Source organism: Lissotriton vulgaris, chromosome 2_1 (assembly GCF_964263255.1).
Source record: "Lissotriton vulgaris chromosome 2_1, aLisVul1.2, whole genome shotgun sequence".
Classification (NCBI taxonomy): domain Eukaryota; kingdom Metazoa; phylum Chordata; class Amphibia; order Caudata; family Salamandridae; genus Lissotriton; species Lissotriton vulgaris.
In genome coordinates this window covers 460,779,519-460,803,606 of record NC_141687.1, presented here as the reverse complement: position 1 = coordinate 460,803,606, position 24,088 = coordinate 460,779,519, and the positions used below count along the sequence as shown (strand labels likewise).

Sequence of the window (24,088 nt, the reverse complement as noted above, 5' to 3'; positions counted from 1 at the left end):
TCGCAACTTCATTCAAAACGCATTACCACGACCAACATCATCGGTAACCTTCTTATGTGCACTGCATTTCACGATCGCAACTTGCGTCGGCAACGGAAGTGACTCAAGAATTTCATTCACCAACTGTCCATGCTGAATCTTCGTACCATGAGACGTAAGGAACCCATGTTCCTTCCACAAAAGTCCAAAACTATGGGCAACACCAAACGCATACTGACTATCGGTATACACAGTCACTCTCTTTCCCTTCGACAACACACACGCTCTCGTCAGTGCAATCAACTCTGCTGCTTGAGCTGAATTCTGTGGGACACGTGCAGCTTCAACAATCGTATGTAAAGTCGTAACCACATACGCTGCAGTCGTATCGCCATTCGGAAGCTTAAAGCATGAACCATCCACCCATAAAGTACCATCAGACTTCACAAGAGGAGTGTCTTTCAAATCAATTCTACCCTTCATTTCTTCCTCCGTCCAGAGGAAGCAATCATGCTGTTCTTGAACATCTGTCTCTACAGAAATTGGCAACAACGTAGCTGGATTCAACGTGTTGCATTGCTTTATATGCACATGACTCACCAAAAGTGTCAACTCGTAACCTGACAACCGAGCACTAGTCAAGTGCTGGATCTTCGTCCTGTTCAATAAAGTATCCACTGCATGTGGAACCATCACAATCAACGTATTATCCATCACCAAACCAGCAGACTGTCGGATAGAAACAGCCGCTGCCGCTGTAGCTCTCAAACAACTCGGCAACGCTCTAGCTACCGGATCTAAAATCGATGAGAAATACGCACACGGACGCTGCTTGTCACCAAATTGCTGAGTCAAAAGTGACAATGCACAACCCTCTCTCTCGTGAACATAGAGTGTAAAAGGCTTCCTGTAGTAGGGGGTACCCAACACAGGCGCGGAACACAATGCATTACGCAATTCAGAAAAACTTTTCTGGCATTCGTCAGACCAAGGAAGAGGATTCGGAGTATCCTTAAGAATAAGTGCTAACAACGGTTTCGCAAGTAATGAAAAGTTCGGAATCCATTGTCTATAGTACGAAATAATACCCAAGAAAGCTCGCACTTCTCTCTGAGTGGTTGGCACACTCATTTGCGCAATCGCTTGAATTCATTCTGGGGTCAACCTTCTTTCCTCCTTCGACAAGAGATGACCTAAATAGGTCACTTCTTGGCGGCAACACTGCAACTTCGAAAGTGACACTTTATGATGAAGGTCAGACAAATGTCGCAACAAAGAAAGAGTAGCTTCTTTACAAATCTCCTCATCATCAGCAGCAACTAACAAATCACCACATACTGAATAAGAGCGGCACCATCAGGCAAGACAATCGCATCAAGCTGTGTTTTCAAAGCCTGACTATAGATGGAGGGACTTTCACAATACCCTTGAGGAGCGCGCTTAAACCAGAAGCTTCGGCCTCCTAAAGAGAAGTCAAAAATACCTCTGCTCTCCTCTGCAATCGAGATACTGAAGAAAGCATTCTTCAGATCTATCACCAAAAACCAGGTAGCTGAAGCAGGAATCATAGTCAGTAAAGCAGTAATATCCGGAATAACAGGAAACTGTGGCACAACCATCTTGTTCACTTCTCGAAGATCGATCAAAAACCTATACACAGGCGGCTGAGAAGAGTCAGTACGCTTCAGGACAGGCAAAACAGGACTATTACACACATTACCTCTCGTTTCTTCAATCACACCTTTCTCAATCAGATCATAAATGATCGGTAAAAGCGCTCTTTCACCATCGCTAGAGATCCTACATTGGGGAATACGTGGCAATCTAGCATGTGCTTTAAGCGTCACAACATATGGTGGAATCTCCAAAAGACCCACGTCATTAGGACCAGTAGCCCAAAGAGTATCAGGGAGAGAACGCGATTCCAGTGGAAGACGATCTTTAGACAGATACATCGGAGAAATCACTTTCTTACCCAATGTGAGCTGAACTCCTGAAGGAGAACAATGCAATGTCGCATACAATCTTTTCAACAAATCCAAACCCAACAAATTCTCACCACAACCTGTCGTTAGAATGAGGGGTGCTTCCAATTCACAAGGCCCTGTAGAAAGAGACAAAGGACTAGAAACGGGATTGCGAACTGGGGCGCCAGAGAATCCTACCGAAACAATCGTTAAGCCAGACAAAGGTGCACCAGGGAGTTTAGAGTGCATGATAGAACTCTTCGCTGCACCAGTATCCAAAAGAAAAGGCTCTATCACACCCGATGTAACTACTGCAACATAAGGTCCACTCTGGTCTACTGGAACTGACACTACTCCCACTCTTTGTCCATGGCTGTCCTAACAATCATTACTGTCAGCATTCTCACCCTCAACATAATAATCATCAGCATAGTACTGAGTCGACTGACCAGTTGCACCTTTCTGTTGATTGAAACAATTCATAGAATTCTGTGAAAGAAAAGAACGTGCATTCTGGGGGTACACACCACATCCCCTACTTCTAGGAGCTTTGTGAACACCTCGACTTCTCACACCAGACGCACCATTCGTACGTTGCAACAGAACCGGACAACTATACTTAAAATGCCCTTCTTCTTTACAGTACGCACACTGATTAGGGCCAACAGGAATTCGTTGCTGAAAAGACTCGGGCTTCTGTGCTACCCTCTGAAACTGCTGAGGCTGCTGAGACTCACGCTGATGATAACAAGGCAGATACGCCTGTTGCAAAAGAACTTTCGTCTTTAAATCTTTGGTCTTTCTCTCTGCTTTATCTTTCTCATCTTTATCCCCATTCTCGTAGTACTGTGCAGTAGCCAATATCTGGGCCGACGAAGAAACAGCCCATGAACTCTCAGAATCCTTCAACTTATTACACAACTCGGGAAGCAAATTATGAACAAACTTGTCTACGAACAACCTTTGGCCACCTTCTGTACTCATATCCTGACCACTATGATCGATGAAAGTCTCTTCGAACCTAGTGAAGATATCAGACACGCTTTCATCTTTCTTCTGCTTACACGCTGCTAACTTATCCCAATTCACTCGCATAGCAGGCATCAGAGTCTTCATGAAATTAATAATGCTACCAGGAAGTTCCGCAACTAAAGCCTCAGGTTTAGCTCCACCACCCTGTTGACCATCCGCAGCAACAATATTGGCCCATGTATCGCCTAACTCTTGCGCATGATTCTCATGACGAATCTTCGCCCACAAAGGCTGAGGAACCACATTACCAAACAACATGTCTATATCGACTAAATTCACGATGCACGCGTCAGCTGTCTGAGACAACTCCTTGTAGTACCCTGCAGGATTCTTACGAGGATCAGGTAGTGTCTGTTTAAGAGCCAAAACTTCAGCTCTCTTCCACGGAACATGTACCCATACACGCTGAAAATGAGCCGGTGCAGCTTGAATACCCTGATTAACATTAGCCACAACTGCCTCTTTCCCTACCGGAGGAACTTCTCTCATTGGATACTGTCTCACTTTTCTCCTAACAGAAGGATCAGGCTCAAACAGTGGCTGGGAAGGAAACTCGCTCCTAAACGCAAGTATCGTTGCAACTGCTTTCTCAACACGGGGACCCACTATCGTCCCTTTCGCGAATTCAGACTGTATATTAAGTAATTCCGGTGGGATCTGACCCAACTCATTATCTTCCAATTCCTCACGGAGGAAAGTACACATGGCATCAAAAAGATACCTTTGCTTCAGTGGTTCCCACTGCAGGAAAACATCCATAACTGACACTAAATCGTATCTCGAAACATTCGAAACCCATTTACGAGCCAAAAGATCTAACACTGTCCGTTCTTCAGGACTAGGAAGCTGGCTACGTAACTTTTTACGTGCAGAAACAGGGGTCATACTCAATGACCCAAAGAAAGGAGAGAAAAGACCAGAAACAGTATCAGTCATTCTCTGTCGAACAGAAGGAGAAACCGTCGTAAGGACAGGAGATAGAACATTATGACATGAAGCAAACGGAGAAGCAGTAGCAGAAGAAGTTGCAAGTACAGCAGGAAGAGACAAAGGAGTTTGAGGGGAAGCTGATAGCAAAGCCGACGGCCCTTGAGAAGGCTGCGCCGTAGGAGGAGGAACCAGCTGAAGAGGAGCTGGCAGCTGAGCAGCAACTAGAGGCTGAACAGCTGGAGGCTGAGGAGGTGCCGTAGCACTCTGCACGTAAGGGGGTGGCAATCTCAACATATGTGACATCAAAGGATCCTTTTCAGGGTCCTTCGTTGCACCTTGTAGAAGAGGTGACAAAACCGGATAACATTTATCGACAGCCATATTATGTTGCCGGTGCATCTTCTCAATCGCTTGATCTTCTTCATCGTCTTTAAACTGCCTAGCAGCTTGCTTATCGACATACCCTTTTCTCTCTTATCTCGTTTCGCTTCCTTCATTTCTCTCTGTTTGGCTTCCTTACGCCAGAGGCGGAAGGAGTCAAACATAGCCGGCCGGGCTTTCTTCCTAAATAGTACAGCTTCCAAATTATTTAAAATTTCAGTGTCATAGCTACCATGTTTGGGCCATCGTAAGACACCATCTTTCCTAGTATAACGAACCCACAGTACATTATACGTAATGGGGCCCACTCCATGTTTAGAATAGAGCTCATAAGTCGGAGTTCCAACCGGAGGTATCGGACACGAGTCCTCCAATCGGGAATCCCTATTACAACCACAACAAAATATCTTTCTAATTTCGCTAAGACCAGGCATCTTCGCTCACTAATCTAGCTTCAAACTTCAAGGGATTACCAAAAACGATAGTCTCGCAAATATACGAGTCCCTCAGCTTTGGCGCTTGCAAGTACCAAATCAGAGATCCAAGGAAAACCCAAAACTAAGGACTGGGAGCGACCCACTTATACTTAACTGAGGTTTCAATCACGTCACCAGAAGACCCGTCTATCGTCTCGCTCTACAAATCGTCACAAGGAGGGTCCAGGACAGGGCGACAGTCAGGGCAGCAGTCCTTCGTAGCCGTCAGGAAAGCGGGAAGCCTCGCAGCAAAAACCTTCAGTCCACATTCGACAGGGGGTCGAATATGGGTCCTTCCAGAATTTCCTCACGAAGCTCCTCACTATCTTCAGGCTTGGACCGGTACCACTGAAGTCTCCCCACGTTGGGCGCCAACTGAAGAACCGGGTTTTAGAACCCAGCAGCGCCAGGGGCATGCCCAAAGTCTTTGGGTTCACCTGTCTTAGAATACAGAGACACTGGATACTTCTTGGTGACATCAAAGATCAAATTTATTGGCTGCAACCAGGAACAGAAGTATGAAGTACGACACGAGTAGGTTCGTCAGAGACTGCACAATTTTCGTATAGCGAGACATCGTCTTTTATGCCAAAAATCACATTCCGGACAAACTCCCACTACTTACAATTTGTCCAATTATAAGCATTATTACAAGAGGTATCATATGACGACAAACACACTTTTCAATTGTCCAGCCCACCATCGATTACACGGGAAAGCCCAACATTCTTTCTCGAACAGGCCAGACAAACCCCTAATAAAGGACCACAACCCATATCATAAAGAAGCCATAAAAGAAGGAACAGAAACAGATGAGTAGTAGGATAAGGGGTGTGTGCGTGCATACCAAACTTTACAATATCCTGTGCTCTGATCCTTAATCTTGATCAGCTACCGGACAAGGAACTGGCTTAGCAAGGTCAGCTTCAGGCAACGAGGTTGGTTTACTCGGGTCATCTAGGAGTCAGCACAAACTCAAGCTAGCGTGTACGTACTAAAGACTCGTTCGGCCGTAGTCATTGGCCTATGTGAGGGCAACCACAAAATGGCTGCCATACACAAAATGGAACCCAAGGGTTCAGAACGAAATCCCTAAATACATAGTGAATCCATCGATCTAACATAACAAAAACACTCGTACTTGCCGCACTCACTAGTTACGGTTTGTTACTATTAAATTTGTAACAAAACCATGAACCTTTATGAAACCAATGAACCTTTATGAAACGGGTTCAGAATTTATGGAACCTCAGCACTACTTAGAGGATTATGCATGGCTGGAGGAAGAGCTATCTGGATTCCGACCTGGCCATGGAACCAAGGCAGTTCTTATTTGTGCTACAAATGAAATGCAGAGGACAACAGACAATTAACAATTTGTTGTCCTGGTCCTCCTAGATCTGTCGGCTGCATTTGACATGGTGGACCACCACACTTTTCTGTCCAGACTTATGGCAGTGGGAGTGGGGGGCACAATGTTAAATGGGCTAAAATTCTATCTGTTGGGTCGCTGTCAGGCGATATCTCTTTCCCCCCTTTTTATGCAAATTTAGAATGACAACAGATGGTGTCCCCCATGGCTCTTCCCTCAGCCCTACCCTATTCAATATTTATATCAAACCCCTTATCTCACTTATTAAGGCCCACAATATTAAGCTAATTAACTATGCAGATGATACTCAGCTAATTCTGTCACTGAACACCAAAGGCAACTTCCAGGCATGCATTCTTGGCAACTTTGACTGGTTGAATGCGAATTCACTCACAAGATGAATGGAAGCAAAACTGAACTCCTTTGTTGCTCATACAATAAAATCCCAGTATCTCTAGCGCCTAACTTCTGGCCTCTACTTAAGGAATTGCCATTGGGTAACCCAGCAGCGGTACGAAATTTAGGTGTGATTATTGACCAATGTCCGTCCATGGAAAATCAAGTGAACGGACTTACCGGGACCTGTTTGGCTCTGATCCGGGCCCTTAGGAATACATATCTGCTGCTTGACCTGCCAGCCAGATCACTGATTTCCAGAGGTGTAATAGTATGTAGGCTGGACCATTGCAATGCCCAGTTATTAGGAGCCCCAAGCTATTTGTTAACGAAGCTAGAGTCCATCCAGATAATCACTGCTAAGATAACATTCAACAGACCCTGATACTCATCTGCCACAGAGGTCTTGAAGGATCTCCCCTGGCTGCCTATCAAGCAGAGAATTAGCTTTAAATCTCTCTGTATTGTCCATAAGGCACTACACAATAAAGGACCAAAACCCTTACAAGCCAAACTAAAAAAATATACTCTTGGCAGAAACCTTCGATCAACCACAGGCAACTATGTCCAAGAACTCAGATTTCAAAACGTCCGACAAGCAGGACGTACTTTTACCGTCAATGCTGCTCAGACATGGAATAAATTACCAGCTACATTAAGATCTCACTCTGACTTGGCTGTTCCCTCATCAATAACCGGCTTTTCAGTTCTCCATAAGTTGTTATTCTTACACAGTGGTTATAACTAGCGCCAGGATACCATTTTTGATCACAGTGCGCTTTACAAATATCTCATACAATACAATACAATACAATACAATACAATACAATACTAGTGCATTCGCTGGAACTAACATTGTGCTGATGCCCTACCTGTGAAATTAGCTTCCCACGCTCTATTCATAGAAATATCTCAAGTAAGGATCATTTTTGTAAGGTAATCCTCATAGTAGAGTATTCAGCAGGTTCCCACATGCTAACACAGTCAAAATTACATGTACATGCACACCTATATCCAAAAGTGCACATACTCTGTCATGCACAGCCTATTTCCCTCTCTCACACATGTACCTACACATTTTCACCTCTATACATAACACATACTTTTGCAATCTGCATACACTTGCAATCACACAGATAAACAATTGTTGCCAAAGCCAATAGATTTTGCTTGCATTTTGGGCCTGACTAAAACATAAAAAAGACTGCTGCAGGGAAAAAACAAAACAAAAAAACTATGGCTTTCTCCATAAAATGCATCTATAAATTAAATACTTAAATGTGTGATGATTTTGTGCTTTCAGACGTAAAATGGCCCGTTATGCACTGCAATGCAAGCACACCAGAGGAGGTGGAATGATACAATAAATAACAAATAGCACTATAGAGTGATACTCGTTTGGGTGAAGCGAAAACTCACAATTTGTTTAAGGTAAATAATTTGTAACAGTAGTAATCCCGTAGCTGTGCTTTCGAACCATATCCAAAAATCCCCCTCAAAACTACCACATACAAGCATCATATACCTGTCATTTCTTAGCTTCTGGGCAGTAGATGTTTTGTAGGACATGTCCTCTATGAGGAAAATCAAAACACTTAGCAATACAATTTGAGATTACATATATATATTATTTCTAATTTTAAAATGCACAGAAGTTGGAAAAATATTTGTGATAACTTTGGGAGATACTGCTCACTAGTTTATGCAGCAACAGGGGCCTCTTTTGTAGCATGTGAGGCAGTCTTCTATGCAATACATACTAATATTAAACGAACATGGGCAATGTCAATAATTCAGGCTTATAAGTGAAAATGTAAGCCAGGCTATATCGGTCTTGCCAGGCTATATGGGTTTTGCCCATGCTTGTTTGCAGACGCATTCCTTTTAAGTCGTCAATAGACTCATTTGCTACCTCCATAAAGAAAAACACATACTTGATGAATGCCAAAGTATGTCTGTCAATTGTGGAAAATACAAACTTTTAAATAAAAAACACTAAAAAGTGAAAAGAGCAGGTCTGACCTTGATCTCGTCTGAAACATCCTCAAGCGAAGGTGTACCAATATCAATCTCAATGCCACCATGGAGGTGAAAGTACTCGTTCTCCGAATATTTAAAATGTTGGCATGTAAACTCAGGTCCAAGCATTAATGGAGGCAATTCCCTCTCTGTCTTAACTTTATCATCTAGAAATTGAAGAAGAAAAACAATAAATCACACAGATTTTTGGAAAGTTAATATAAGGTTCTTTTATCTATGAACAACATTGAAATCGTGAATTATCTTCCAACTTTACATGAAGTTTTCCCTTAGTAATGTGTTTCATTCAAGTGTCTCCTTGGAGTTCCACTTGAGAGTCGCCTACAAACCACTTACGCTATTTGTTATTAAAGATCTGCTGTGAATGATAGAAAACATAGCATGGGCTTTAGCATCAGTCCCTAACTCGTGACTGAGATGCCTTCTCGTATAGCATACTCACCTGCTCCTAATTGATGGTTTTCGATTCTATTCTTGTGTCTGCCCCAATAAGAAGCATTTTTATCAGATCGTGTTTTGATTGGATGGTATGTATCTTTCCAGTGAAAACATTAGGCATTCCAACGCAGCGCAATTGAGGAACAATTTTGTCTCCACCTCACCCATTTCCCCCTCTTTATCAAGCTCCCCCCTTCTCTTCCTGTTCTCTTTAATGAAATCCCTTCCCCTGTGGCCACTTGACTCTGCCAGCCTCCTTGCACAGACAGCATTGCCTGTCACGATATCAGCAGGCAGCCATCTAAAAAGGTTTTTCTCACCATTGCAAGAAAACCACTTAGGCTTTCGCATATGCACGCACCGCAGAAAGCATCTTGAAATCACTGCTGTGAATGTGCGAGCAGCGTCCATTGGCACCATCTTTGAATGGCTTTCCTTGAAATATAAGAAAAGCCACTTAAAGATTGGAATCATGGATTAGACCACATACGGGGTAGCCTTCTTTTAATGTATGTTCGTCTATATTTTAGAATCCCTATTCAAAGATGGATGTGCCAACTTTGAATTACTTTTCTCATACTTTAAGGGAAGTCATTAAAAGATGGTCACTGCGGATGCATGCACATCCATGCGGAACATTTTTCAATGTACTTTCATAATAAGCCATCAAGGAGGAGCAAAAATAGCACTAAAAAAGCCAATAGGTTTCATAGTAAGATCAATTTGCCTTGCCATTGCTTGTTTTCTTTAGTTGTGGACTGCAGTGGAAATAGTCAACCACTGCAAACCAGAGTCAAAATATAGGTCTGTTAGGAAGGCATAGAGACGTTAGGCACAAATACCAAGATGCAGTAACAAAGCAGCTTCTTCATCTCATCCATTCAGGTGTCTATGCTGCTGCATAGAACTCAGAACATTCAACATTATCTAAACATTTACCACTGTGATATAGTGAAAGTAGAGGCGTTTGTGTAAAATCTAAAACATTATATTTTCATGGTGAATAAGGACAGTCCTGTCATCAACTTTAGTACTAGATCCCGCACAATAGCAAGGTCCTGGTAGTTTGTTAGAAGTCGGTGTACCAGAAACCTGAATATGAATTCTTTAAAAACAGAATTTCATACAGAGCCTTAGCAAGAAGTCAAAATCAGTGGTTGACAGTTTCCTACATATTAGTATAATCCTTTGGAGTTAAAATCACAATGCTCTTCTTACATCCAAACTGTGCAACACTTTTTTCCTACATTGCTTAAAGAGCGAAAAGGCCACGATGCCTTATTGACTACATAATTCCTAAAACTAATAGGATTTCTTTAGTGGGTGCTGCACTAAAGGGAGTTGTAATATATAAACAGACAGTTTTCTTATGTCTATAAAAATATTATTCTACAAACATTCAAAATGCCTGTACCATTCATCCTCATTATGTTCAAGAGTTGCCTCTGGGCATCTTTCATTGTTCTTTTGTATTGTTTGTACAGTCTAACTTTTATCGTGATAAATTCGGTTGTTCAGGAGAAGAACAATTCTGTGTTGCTCATAAACAAAGTGTAAAGCTTCCTGTAGCAGTGAATTCTGTATTTTCTTCGAGCACATATTTCTGCATTATCCCTACAGCTTCTGTTTCAGATGATGAGATGATAACGACGTATTTTAGCACCATACTGACATTACATTTTACATTACATTACATTACATTACATTTTTACATTACAGATCAAAGGGCACTGTAGACCCTGTAGCCTGTCATGCAGACCGGCAGATTAAGACTGGAGCTGAATGTAGGCACAACTCGTTACAAATGCACTCCTAGTACATACCATCGATGAATATGTGAAAGAAAAGGTTTTATATAATATACCAGCCAACTTGCACTCCATGGATTGGGGCGCTAGGGGGCGCAGCTGCGGAATGGCCGGCGTCTAACAAGGCTCCCGCAGTCCGGTGGCCTATAAAACATTTATCCTGCATATACGCTCGTGTAAATTGTGGTAATTGGCAGAATACCGTGGCGGAACTGGTGCATCAACTAATGCAGACTGTTTCCAGGAATGCGACCAAGGTTGGGGGTTCAAATCACGGAGTGAGCCGCTGCAGCGGAAAAGAACAGGAAGCTGCCTGGAACTGAGCGTGGGAGGCAGCAGCTACGCAAGTACCGAGGTACCCACAAGGTGACTAGGCCACGGAGGAACTGAAAGCCTTTCTAGCGTTCCTAGTCCCACGGTAGGTGTCGGAACCGGGCGGGGTTAGGGGCTGAAGTGCATTAAGGAGTGGCTGGCGTCCGATGCCAAAGTGTGTGGAAAGGAAAATTACTTTTGAAGAGTTGGGGATGACGCGGAATCCATAGAGGTGGCCATATTGTGGATCTGCGAGAGAAGCACTGCGACTCGGATTGATGCATGTCCGACCAGTCTGAGAATGGGAAGATAGACCCCAGCAATACAGAGTGGAAGCGGAAGGACATCGGGTGCTGGGACTAGGCCAAACAGACCTGCTGGAAGACCAGGACCACACACTACAAGGGCAAAAGCTGAAGAAGACTTTTTGAGAGAGTTAAGGGAATAAACTGCGAAAGGCCTGAAAGTACTGTGTAAGCAGTCAATTGAATAAGGAGGTATTAGATGCGACGGGGAATGAACAACGATCCACTGCTGCTGCCTATAACGGCAGAGGCTACCATAAACTGTATGTTGGGGGGACTTGGTGTTGGGCTACCTGCACACCGGGAAAACAGTAGCTGCACACAGTGGGATGGACAGAGAACGAGCCAGGGCCATAAAGCAGCCAAGTGGACCCCACAAATAAGAAATAGCGCAAAGCAGGTAATAGACGCAAAAAGGTTCCTCAAGTCACTATACCGGGACCAATCCCTACCAGTCTCTGGTCCTTAATTGCAACTTGGACGAAACAAATGTGTTGAAGGCGGGCAGCTACGATAATAATATTACGAGCTACGACCACCCCTGAAGCTTGCTGGAGCTGCTGGCGCACCAGAGGAGGGCCCTTCTGCCCTTCAGTGGGAGTACAGAGCACGTGGATAGGAGGCCTACATAACCTACTGCGCCGATTACGATCAAGTCCATCATTGGTAACCTCCTCATTATAACTAGATCGAACCCATCTCAGTCTCACCATGTTCCATTATAGGAAGTGCAATAGAATACCATCTGGAGCAGCACTATATAGGTGTGTGACCACTTTACTGAGAAGTGCCACTACGAAGATGGAATGGGTCGCCTGGACTCCAGACAATCGCGACTCACATTTGAGACCAAACGAGCACCCAAGAAAACACATCCTGCAGAGGGGACAGACGGGGAGGAACCGTTACCCGGGACGACCACAGACGCTGGCAGAGAATTACAAACAATACTTGCAGAAATGCGCCAAGGGTTTGCTAACACAGCGTCGAAGGTGGATACGCTAGCAACCCGTATCAATGGTATATCCCACAAACTGGAAGGACTTGACCATAGACTCAAGGAAGCGGAGCAGCGAATATCCGACACCGAAGATGTCACTGAGCAGCTCAAAACGGCTATGACCCAAATGGACAAACTCATGCAGATAATAGACACTAAGAACGAGGATATTGAAGCCAGAAGCCGACACAATAACGTACACATCTTGGGAATACCCGAAGGTAGCAACACGGGCCGCCTCGAACAGTATGTGAAGAAGATGCTAATGGCAGTCACAGACGAAGGTGCCCTGTCAGCCCAATTCATAGTGGAAAGAGCACACAGGTCGCTGGGACCTCGACCGCCCCCTGGAGCAACACCTCGCCCCATAATAGCTCGCCTGCTGAATTACCGTGACCGCGATGTGGTTTTGAAGGTGGCGAGGGACAAAAAACAACTTAACTATTTGGGAGTTCAGTTCACCATTTTTCCGGATTTCACGGCCTGTGTGCAGGTAGAACGCAGAAACGGAGTAAAACAGAAGCTTCGACAGGAACAAATAGATTATGCTCTTCTGTCCCGGCGCGGCTACGCATCATGCACCAGGGTAAACAGAGTATCCACACCACGACGCAGTCGCTGGAGAAATTCCTCAAGGAGCTGAAACGACAAAAGACCACCTCAACAGTAGAAAATGACTCCTCTCAAGGACCCCTCTCGGATGTGGAGTGATCTGCCGATACCTCATAGAGCCCAACGGGCAGTGACATTCATGTTGGACAATGCATATGTCTTGGACATGGGAGGGCCTGATCCTCGAAAACTGTAATGTATACAAATGATACTTGGTTTGACATGATAATTATTATACTTCTTAAATGTTTCAAAATGACATGTGGAAAGTATGGAACGTATAATGCATGTTTATTTAGTACCGGACATCCTTGCTTGCTGAGGGCCTGCTACACATAGCTGGTCCCTAGGCTCGTGGCAAGGTTAAACTGCGCCATCTGGAGTGCGACCCCCATCGGTACACCCCTTTTAAAGTGTTGTATGGTTCAATTTGGGGAAGGAAGGGGGGAGGGATGGAATATGTCTGGCATAATTGGGATACTTCAGTGGGAGGGAGAGGGGGTAAGGGATGATGATTGCTTAGAGCAGATTGCATTGATGGGGAAGGTTGGGCAGGGGAGGGGGATGGTGGCTCGATTGGGGAGCATCAGTGGGGGGAGGGAAATGGGGGAACTATATCGTTCAAACAAGACTGTTGTTAATACACGGGATGACGTGACGGGTAGTGTGTGGTCAGGAATGGTGATACTGTCTTTCTGGATATTGTTGGCATGGAACATATGGCTTGCTTCTCTTCCTGATGGATGAGCGATTGGTGTCCAATTACACAATACTCTCCTGGAATATCAGGGGGCTTAAGGATGCTAGAAAATGTAGACAAGTATTAGCGTACTTAGACAGGCATAAAGCTGATATGGTAGTATTACATGAGATGCACATACCACCGCAAAATAACCCCTCTTTTGCCAGCAGATTGGCAGGACTCAGGGTATTCTCCAACTATTCCTCTTATGCTAGAGGTACTGCCACATTATTTGGGGTGGCGACTTCAATGTAGTAGTGACACCCGCAGTGTAATGTAATGTAATGTAATGATGTCTTGTAAAGCGCATGAATCACCCCACATGAGGTATCTCCGCGCTGTAGACCACTGGGGAACCCGTCCTGGCTTTCCCTGTGAGATGGTCCCTACTGGGTATCTCCAAGGTGAAACCAGGCATCCCCGGCGTATGTGGGCGGCCGTTGTGGAGATAAGGCAAGCTAATGCCCAGAGTTGCCGAGTGTTAGAACCGGCTGTCTCTAGTTGGCAGAGGTATGCACTTCTGACAAATAGGAACACACCTTTTCTAGTCTGGGCAAGGGGATCACACCGTTTGATAACCCCTGCTCACCCCCTTGGTAGCTTGGCAGAGCAGACAGGCTTATCTCAGAGGCTGTGTGTTAAGCATTTATGACCACATACAGTAATAAAGTGAATACATTACAAATGGACACGACACAGTAGTATTATAAAAATACAGATTTTTATATAAGGCTTAGCACAAGATCAAATAACGACAAAAATATACCACAATCTCAATAAATACTATTGGAAGGAAAAATAATAGTTCAAGTGTAGTTTCTTCTTAGCACAAAGTCTTTAGTATCACAAGCAACTCTTCTTCGGTAAAACACAGTTCTTGGCAACAATGTAACCCACACTGGAGTCACACGACGTCGAGGCAAAGTTAATCCAAAGGGTTCGGCATCGACCGCGAGGAGCGCTACGTCGAGCCCGGAGTAGCACAGACGCCCTCAACACAGTACCTTGGAAAAGCGAAGCACACGATGATCAGCGGCGTCGAGATGTCCGGCGTCGCGTCTTCGGCGTCGATCCGGCCTCGGAGTCGGGGCGACCTGCAACGGCGTCGACAGATGTCAGGCAGGAGCAGCGCTCACGAGGTGAAGCAGGATACGGCGTCGTTGTCGATGTCGATGATGAAGTTGCAAGAGTGAGCAGCGCTCACAGCGTCGAGAGGGCACGAAGTCGATGCGATCAGCAGCAGTGCAGACACGAGGTCACTTGGAGCTGGGGCTGAACTCACTACTCACTGGCGTTGCTGCTGGCGTCGATCGGGCCCGGCGGCCAGCGTCGAGGAAGCAGGACACTGGAGCCGTTACTCACGATGTCGAGCTGGATTCGGCAAGGTCCGTCGGCGTCGAGATTGCTGGTTCTTTCAGAGGTGCTGGATTCTCAAGTTCCAGCAACAAGCACTTTTAGCAGATGAAGTCCTTTAGCCCTGTGACTTCACCAGGAGGCTGGCACTCTTCCAGCCCTTGGAGATTTTCTTAGCAAAGCTTGAGAGTACACACACAGTTCCTCTCTCCTGGTTCCTTAGCAAAAACAAAGAAGCAACTGCATGATTCCCCCAACAAACAGCACACTGGCAGAAGGGGTAGGCAAGTCCTTGGATCAGCAGGCTTCTTGTCCTGGGTTCAGGTTTCCTTGTCAGAAGTGATCTAAATTCTTGGTTCAGGGGTCCTTCTCTTATACCCCTTTTTGGCTTTGATCCCTTTGTCCATGCAGGGGAATTTCCCAACATCCTGGGTCTGTTGTGGGTGTAGCCAGGCAGAGGCACCTGGCCTATTCACTGAGCAGGGCTGGGTCCTCAGACACCCAGCAGGAGGTGGAGACAGCATTGTCACTGGCAGGAGCAGAGCTATCGGCCTCCTGGTAGGAGGTGGGGCCAGGATTGTCCATGGCAGGCACAGAGCCATCAGTCGCCTGGCAGGAGGTGGAGCCAGCATTATATCAGGCAGGGCAGGCTATCAGGAACTACTCTCCCCCTACTCTCAATGCAAATGTCCCACTCATCCCACACTGACTCATTCAGACCTCTGGAGCCACCCAGCTCCTGTCACACACACACCAAACCAGCAGAAACAAGAAATAGTTAGACAATAAAATAGACACTTTCTAAAAGTGCTATTTTCAAACCCAGAGTTCAAAAACCATCCACACAAACAGATGCGTTATTAAACCCCGAGTTCAGGGATACCAAACTCAACATTGCACCATGCTCCCCGAGCCAGCTAGGATTATAGCATTAATAATCCTGGCAGCCCACTCTAACTAATGGAGAGCAGGTTACCTTGCAATAGTGAAAACCGAATATGGCTGTAATTCACTATTAGGACATGCCAACTTGGTCAGGCTTGTCCTACCTTATACTTACAATGCACCCTGCCCGGGGGCCTACCATAGGGGTGACTAACATGAAGTTAAGGGAAGGTTTAGGGACTGGACTGGCAAGTAGGTGTACTTGCGCAGTCAGCGTGACAGTACCAGACTGCACGTAGGTCTAGCAATGGCAGACCTTTAGACATACTTTTACTAGGCCGCTCTTCTGGGTGGCACAACATGTGCTGCAAGCCCACAAGCAGCATTTGTATTTACCAGCCCTGGCACTCCTGGTGCACTAGACTAGGGACTGATAGTAAACCAAATAAGCCAAACATGGAATTCAATCAATACAGCAATTTTGCACTGTGGCACTGATTAGCAGTGGCACAGTGCCCAAAGCGATATACCAGCAAAAACATTGTAAACAGAGGAGGCAAACAGAAAAAAAGGGAGGAGAGACTCAAGCCAATGATGTCAGGTCTAACACGTGTCCCCTCCAGCTGAAATGTGGGGAGAACTACCCTTGACCTAGGGAGTCCTCATCACTAAGGCGGAAAAATCTGGACAGACCATCAGCATTGGTGTGATCTGTACCAGGGCGGTGTTCCACCGTGAAGTCCATCCCCTGTAGGGAAATGGACCACCTCAACAGTTTTGGATTCTCACCCCTCATCTGCATCAACCATCTGAGGGGCCTGTGGTCTGTCTGAACCCGGAAGTGAGTCCCAAACAGGTAGGGTCTTAGCTTCTTCAGCGCCCAGACCACAGCAAATGCTTCTCGCTCTATCGCACTCCACCTCGTTTCCCTGGGAAGCAACCTCCTGCTGATGAAGGCTACAGGCAAGCCTCGGCCCTCTTCAGTCACCTGAGCTAGAACAGCCCCCACGCCATGCTCTGAAGCGTCGTTGTGGACAACAAATTCTTTAGAAAAGTCGGGCGCCTGGAGTATAGGTGCTGTGCACATTGCAGTTTTCAGGGTGTCAAAGGCCGTTTGACAGGCGTCAGTCCAGATCACATTTCGTAGCAGCTTCCTGGAAGTCAGCGAAGTTAAGGGGTGCTCAATGTTACCATAATCCTTGACAAACCTCCTGTAGTAACCCGCGAGACCTAAGAAGGCTCTCACCTGAGTTTGGGTTTTGGGCGGCGCCCAAACCAGGATGGTATCAATCTTGGGTTGCAGGGGGGCCACCTTGCCGCTCCCTACTTGGTGCCCCAAGTACACCACAGAACCCTGCCCAATCTGGCACTTACTGCCTTTGATTGTGAAGCCTGCTCTGCGCAGGGCCAACAACACTTCCTGGAGGTGGCGCAAGTGTTCCTCCCAGCTGGCGCTGAACACTGCAATGTCGTCCAGGTAGGCGGCACTGAAATCCTCCAGTCCAGCCAAGACCTGGTTGACCAACCTCTGGAAGGTGGCAGAGGCATTCTTCATCCCAAAGGGCATCACCCGGAACTGGTAGAGCCCATCTGGTGTGGAGAATGCTGACCTCTCCTTTGCCCCATCAGTCAAGGCGATCTGCCAGTACCTGGACGTTAGATCAAACGTACTAAGGTACCGGGCAGCCCCCAACCGATCTATGAGCTCATCAGCTCTGGGGATGGGGTGCGCGTCAGTCTTGGTGACTGAATTGAGTCCTCGGTAATCCACACAGAACCGAAGTTCTGGTGAGGCACCAGCCACTGCAGCCTTCGGGACCAAGACTACTGGGCTGGCCCAAGGACTGCTAGAGGACTCAACCACCCCTAAGGCAAACATCTTGGAGACCTCCTCCTTAATGTATGCTCTGACCTTGTCAGTCACCCTGTAAGCCTTGTGCTTCACAGTAGTGCTGTCTCCGGTGTCCACATCAAGGACACACCAATGAGTGACACCCGGGACCAAGGAAAACAGATCAGGGAATTATCCCAACAGTTGGCGACAATCCTGCTTCTGCTCAAGGGTCAGTGTGTCAGAGAGCACAACACCATCCACTGATCCATCTTGCTCTTTAGCACACAGGAGGTCAGGAAGAGGCTCACTCTTCTCCTCCATTCCAGCATCTGTAGCTAGGAGCATGCCCACTTCGGACCTATCTAAGTGGGGCTTTAAACGGTTGACATGCAGGACCCTCAAGGGGTTCCTGGGAGATTTCAAGTCCACCAAGTAGGTGACATCGCTCTTCTTCTCCACAACCTTAAACGGTCCAGTCCACCTGTCCTTGAGCACACAAGGTTCCACAGGGGACATGACCCAAACTTCTTGACCAGGCTGAAGTTCGACCAGAGTGGCATTCTGGTCGTACCACCGCTTCATCTCTTCCTGGCTGGCCTCCAGATTTGCCTGAGCAAGATCTCTGAAGCGCCTAGTCTGGTTCCTAAAGGCCAGCATGTAACTGTATACATCCTGGGGAGGTTTCCTGGGAGATTGCTCCCAGCCTTCTTTGACCAGACTCAAAGGTTCTCTTACCGGGTGACCATACAAAAGCTGAAAGGGGCTGAACCCTAGAAACTTCTGTGGCACCTCACGGTAAGCAAACAGCAGGCATGGCAAGAGGACGTCCCATTTCTGCCTCATTGGTTCTTCAAGACCCATGATCATGCCTTTAAGGGTCCGGTTGAATCTCTCAACCAGCCCATTACCTTGAGGGTGGTAAGGAGTGGTGAACTTGTAGGTTACCCCACACTCCTTCCACAGAGACTTCATGTAATTGGAAATGAAGTTGGTGCCCCGGTCTGACACCACCTCTCTGGGGAACCCCATGAGGGAGAAAACACCCATCAGTGCCCGTCCCACCATGGGGGCCGTCACTATTCGGAGAGGGATGGCTTCCGGGTACCGTGTGGCATGGTCCACCAAGACCAGGATAAACCTGTTGCCCAGGGCTGTCTTGGGGTCCAGGGGCCCAACAATGTCAATCCCCACCCGGTCAAAGGGGGTACTGACCATTGGAAAAGGTTGGAGGGGAGCCTTCTGCTTCCTTCCGCTTTTCCCACTTGCCTGGCAAGTGTGACAGGTTTTACAATGGATGTCTACATCTCTTCTCATCTGAGGCCAATAAAAATGGGTGACAAGCCTGTCATAGGTCTTGTCCTGCCCCAGATGTCCAGCTAACGGAACGTCATGAGCCAAACCCAATAGGAAGGCTCTGAAGCGCTGGGGTACCACCAGCACACGGGCTGACCCAGGCTCAGCAGCCTTAGGCTCGCTATACAGGAGGTCGTTCTCCCAGTAAACAAAATGTGACCCTGACTGATCACCTGAGGTTTGGGCTGAGGCCTGCTGCCTCATACCCACAAGAGAAGGGCACACTTTCTGTTCTGCAACAAATTCTTCCCTGGAGGGACCACCATCCTGCTGCCAATGGGTCAGCTCGGGCAGGTCTCCCAGTTCAGCAACTTGTTCCCCTGTGGGCTCCAGGGCATCCCCCTCAGGGTCTACCTCCTCCTGGACCACCGGAACTATGGGGGCCGGTTTCCCGCGCCTCCTGCCTCTTCTCTTCACAGCTGGGCCCTGGGCCATATTTTCAGGCTCAGGGACCCCATCAACACCCTTACTTGCTGTCATGGATCGAGTGGTTGCACACACCCACTCTGGCACACCCAACATTTTCAAATGTGTCTCCCTCTCCACCTTAGCCCAAGGGGAGTCTTCCAAATCATTGCCCATGAGACAATCAACAGGCATGGTGGGCCTCACAGCAACCTGAAGAGTACCTGAAACTCCCCCCTATTCAAAGGAAACTTGAGCTACCTCACACTCTTTCTGGGAGTTGTCAGCAGCTATCACGGGGTAGATGCGTGGGGAACCACCTGCTCTCTGGACACCAAGTGACACTTGACAGCTGTCACACTCACTCCGGTGTCTCTGAGAGCTTCTACTCTATGGCCATTAATGGTCACCCACTGCCTATATTTATTAATGTTACTAGGCAGAGGGGGTGGAGGGACCATTTCCATGTCTCCTAGCGAGACCAGGGACATTTCTGTGGGACCCCTCCCACCATGGACAACCATCACCTCCCCTCCCAGGGCTACACTCGCCAACTGACACTGGGAATCATAATAACGATGCCCCACCTGCTTACACACATAGCAGGTCACCGGGCCCCTATGAACAGGTTTACCTGTCGGGCCCCTGACTTCTTCTCAGGGGGAGGCTGGGAACCCTTCCCTTGGTTCCCTTGGGGATTACTTTGGGGCCCTTTCTGGGACTCCTTCTGTTTACCCTTGTCCCCCCCACTCTTCTGCTGGGGACCCTGCCCACCTTTGGCTGAGTCTCCCACTGGACCTTTGTGGACCCTGGTACTGACCCAGCGGTCCGCCTCCTCAGCAAGTTTTCAGGGTTAGATATCTTGCTATCAAAAAGGTGCTGGCGCAGCTCTGGAAAACAGTTATTAGACAAATGCTCCCAAGCAAACAAATCATAAAGAGCTTCATAAATTTCCACTTTGCTGCTCTTTACCCAACCATCCATGGCTCTGCAAAAAAATGACACATATTCAACCCACGTCGTACCAGGCAACTTCTTACATTCTCTAAAAGCTTGTCTGTACTTTTCTGGGGTTAGGCCATACCTCAACATTAAAGCATCTTTCATATGAGCATAAGACATCCTATCCTCAACAGGCATGTCTAACAGAGAATCTCTTCCCTCATTCAAAAACCGACCCCACAACCCCGCTCCCCAATCCTTCTCAGGGACCCGTTGGGCCAACAATGCTAACTCATATGCTTTAAACCATTGACCAATATCTTCATTCTTATGATAATCTTTGATCACATCTTTGGGAAAATAAAACCTACTTTCTGCAGGCACAGATGGGATGCTGCCACCAGAGGGATTCAATTCTAACTTTTTAGCTTGGAGCTCCAACTCCCTCAACCGGGTATCACGCTCCAAAGCTAACTTTTCTCTTTCAAACTCCAACCTTTTGATCTCCAAATCAGCTTCTCTTCTGTCTTTTGCATTTTCTAACTCCAACTGCCCATTTATCTTAAGCCTTGCCATTTCCATGTTGTATTCTCGCTCTTTCGCCCTTTCTTCAGGGGAAAGACCTTTGGAGGAAACACTGCTACTGGGAGAGGACACGGCTCCATTCACTGGCACCTCCTCATCCCCTTCCACTGGGGGTACCACCACCGGATCAGTGGGATCTCTGGACTCTAGCCAGGCTTGCAATGCTTTCAGATAAACCTCTTTAATTTCGAGGCCTGTGGTAGGAACTTTAAACTGCTCGCAAAAGTGTTGCAGCTGCTTCTTCCTGTATTTCTTTATCTTCTTCCTATCAAATTCCTCCACAACAACAACAGAGGCAGTGACTCCGGCGTCACTCATGGTCAAAACTGGCAGTGTTCAAAAAAAAAAAATCAAGCTTCAGAAAAGCGGAGAACATAAATAGAATCCTACCAAAATACATTGTGGCTGCGCTATGGTCTGCTTTCACTATGTAGCGCACACAAATCACTGCACATGGGTCATAAATGCAAGGTTCAAATCCTCACCGCTGCGTCCAATGTTAGAACTGCCTGTCTCTCGTTGGCAGAGGTATGCACTTCTGACAAATAGGGACACAACTTTTCTAGTCAGGGCAAGGGGATCACACCCTTTGATAACCCCTGCTCACCCCTTTGGTAGCTTGGCAGAGCAGACAGGCTTATCTCAGAGGCTGTGTGTTAAGCATTTATGACCACATACAGTAATAAAGTGAATACACTACAAATGGACACAACACAGTAGTATTATAAAAATACGGTTTTTTATATAAGGCTTAGCACAAGACCAAATAACGTCAAAAATATACCACAATCTCAATAAATACTCTTGGAAGGAAAAATAATAGTTCAAGTGTAGTTTCTTCTTAGCACAAAGTCTTTAGTATCACAAGCAACTCTTCTTCGGTAAAACACAGTTCTTGGCAACAATGTAACCCACACTGGAGTCACACGACGTCGAGGCAAAGTTAATCCAAAGGGTTCGGCGTCGACCGCGAGGAGCGCTACGTCGAGCCCGGAGCGCACAGACCCCCACAACACAGTATCTTGGAAAAGCGAAGCACACGATGATCAGCGGCGTCGAGATATCCGGCGTCGCGTCTTCGGCGTTGATCCGGCCTCGGAGTCGGGGCGACCTGCAGCGGCGTCGACAGATGTCAGGCAGGAGCAGCGCTCACGAGGTGAAGCAGGATACGGCGTCGTCGTCGATGTCAATGATGAAGTTGCAAGAGTGAGCAGCGCTCACGGCGTCGAGAGGGCACGAAGTCGATGCGATCAGCAGCGGTGCAGACACGAGGTCACTTGGAGCTGGAGCCGAACTCACTACCCACTGGCGTTGCTGCTGGCGTCGATCGGGCCCGGCGGCCAGCGTCGAGGAAGCGGGACACTGGAGCCGTTACTCACGATGTCGAGCTGGATTCGGCGACGTCCGTCGGCGTCGAGATTGCTGGTTCTTTCAGAGGTGCTGGATTCTCAAATTCCAGCAACAAGCACTTTTAGCAGATGAAGTCCTTTAGCCCTGTGACTTCAACAGGAGGCTGGCACTCTTCCCGCCGTTGGAGATTTTCTTAGCAAAGCTTGAGAGTACACACACAGTTCCTCTCTCCTGGTTCCTTGGCAAAAATAAAGAAGCAACTGCAGGATTCCCCCAAGAAACAGCGCACTGGCAGAAGGGGAAGGCAAGTCCTTGGATCAGCAGGCTTCTTGTCCTGGGTTCAGGTTTCCTGGTCAGAAGTGATCTAAATTCTTGGTTCAGGGGTCCTTCTCTTAAACCCCTTTTTGACTTTGATCCCTTTGTCCATGCAGGGGAATTTCCCAACATCCTGGGTCTGTTGTGGGTGTAGCCAGGCAGAGGCACCTGGCCTATTCACTGAGCAGGGCTGGGTACTCAGACGCCCAGCAGGAGGTGGAGCCAGCATTGTCACTGGCAGGAGCAGAGCTATCGGCCTCCTGGTAGGAGGTGGGGCCAGGATTGTCCATGGCAGGCACAGAGCCATTAGTCGCCTGGCAGGAGGTGGAGCCAGCATTGTATCAGGCAGGGCAGGCTATCAGGAACTACTCTCCCCCTACTCTCAATGCAAATGTCCCACTCATCCCACACTGACTCATTCAGACCTCTGGAGCCACCCAGCTCCTGTCACACACACACCAAACCAGCAGAAACCAGAAATAGTTAGACAAGAAAATAGACACTTTCTATTTTCAAACCCAGAGTTCAAAAACCATCAACACAAACGGATGTGTTATTAAACCCCGAGTTCAGGGATACCAAACTCGACATTGCACCATGCTCCCCGAGCCAGCTAGTATTATAGCATTAATAATCCTGGCAGCCCACTCTAACTGGAGAGCAGGTTACCTTGCAATAGTGAAAAACGAATATGGCTGTAATTCAATATTAGGACATGCCAACTTGGTCAGGCTTGTCCTACCTTATACTTACAATGCACCCTGCCCGGGGTCTACCATAGGGGTGACTATCATGAAGTTAAGGGAAGGTTTAGGGACTGGCAAGTAGGTGTACTTGCGCAGTCAGCTTGACAGTACCAGACTGCACGTAGGTCTAGCAATGGCAGACCTTTAGACATACTTTTACTAGGCCGCTCTTGTGGGTGGCACAACATGTGCTGCAAGCCCACGAGCAGCATTTGTATTTACCAGCCCTGGCACTCCTGGTGCACTAGACTAGGGACTGATAGTAAACCAAATAAGCCAAACATGGAATTCAATCAATACAGCAATTTTACATAGGGAGCACTTGCACTGTGGCACTGATTAGCAGTGGCACAGTGCCCAGAGCGATATACCAGCAAAAACATTGTAAACAGAGGAGGCAAACAGAAAAAAATGGAGGAGAGACTCAAGCCAATGATGTCAGGTCTAACACGGAGTATGATTTTTGGTTAGAGTAGGCACCGAGGCAAGAATTATCGAGTCCGCTGACCTTGGTCCTCAACCCTGCCACG

General features: G+C 47.1%; 1 protein-coding gene across 1 annotated transcript in view; it reads right to left on the bottom strand.

Moving 5' to 3' along the window:
• The window catches only part of ANKAR (ankyrin and armadillo repeat containing), a 1,392,657-nt gene that overhangs the window by 1,163,104 nt on the left and 205,465 nt on the right, over positions 1-24,088 (bottom strand). The window contains exon 4 of the mRNA XM_086955361.1: positions 8,556-8,719. Within this exon, the coding sequence (XP_086811487.1) occupies positions 8,556-8,719 (164 nt within the window). The remainder of the gene's footprint in view (positions 1-8,555; positions 8,720-24,088) is intronic.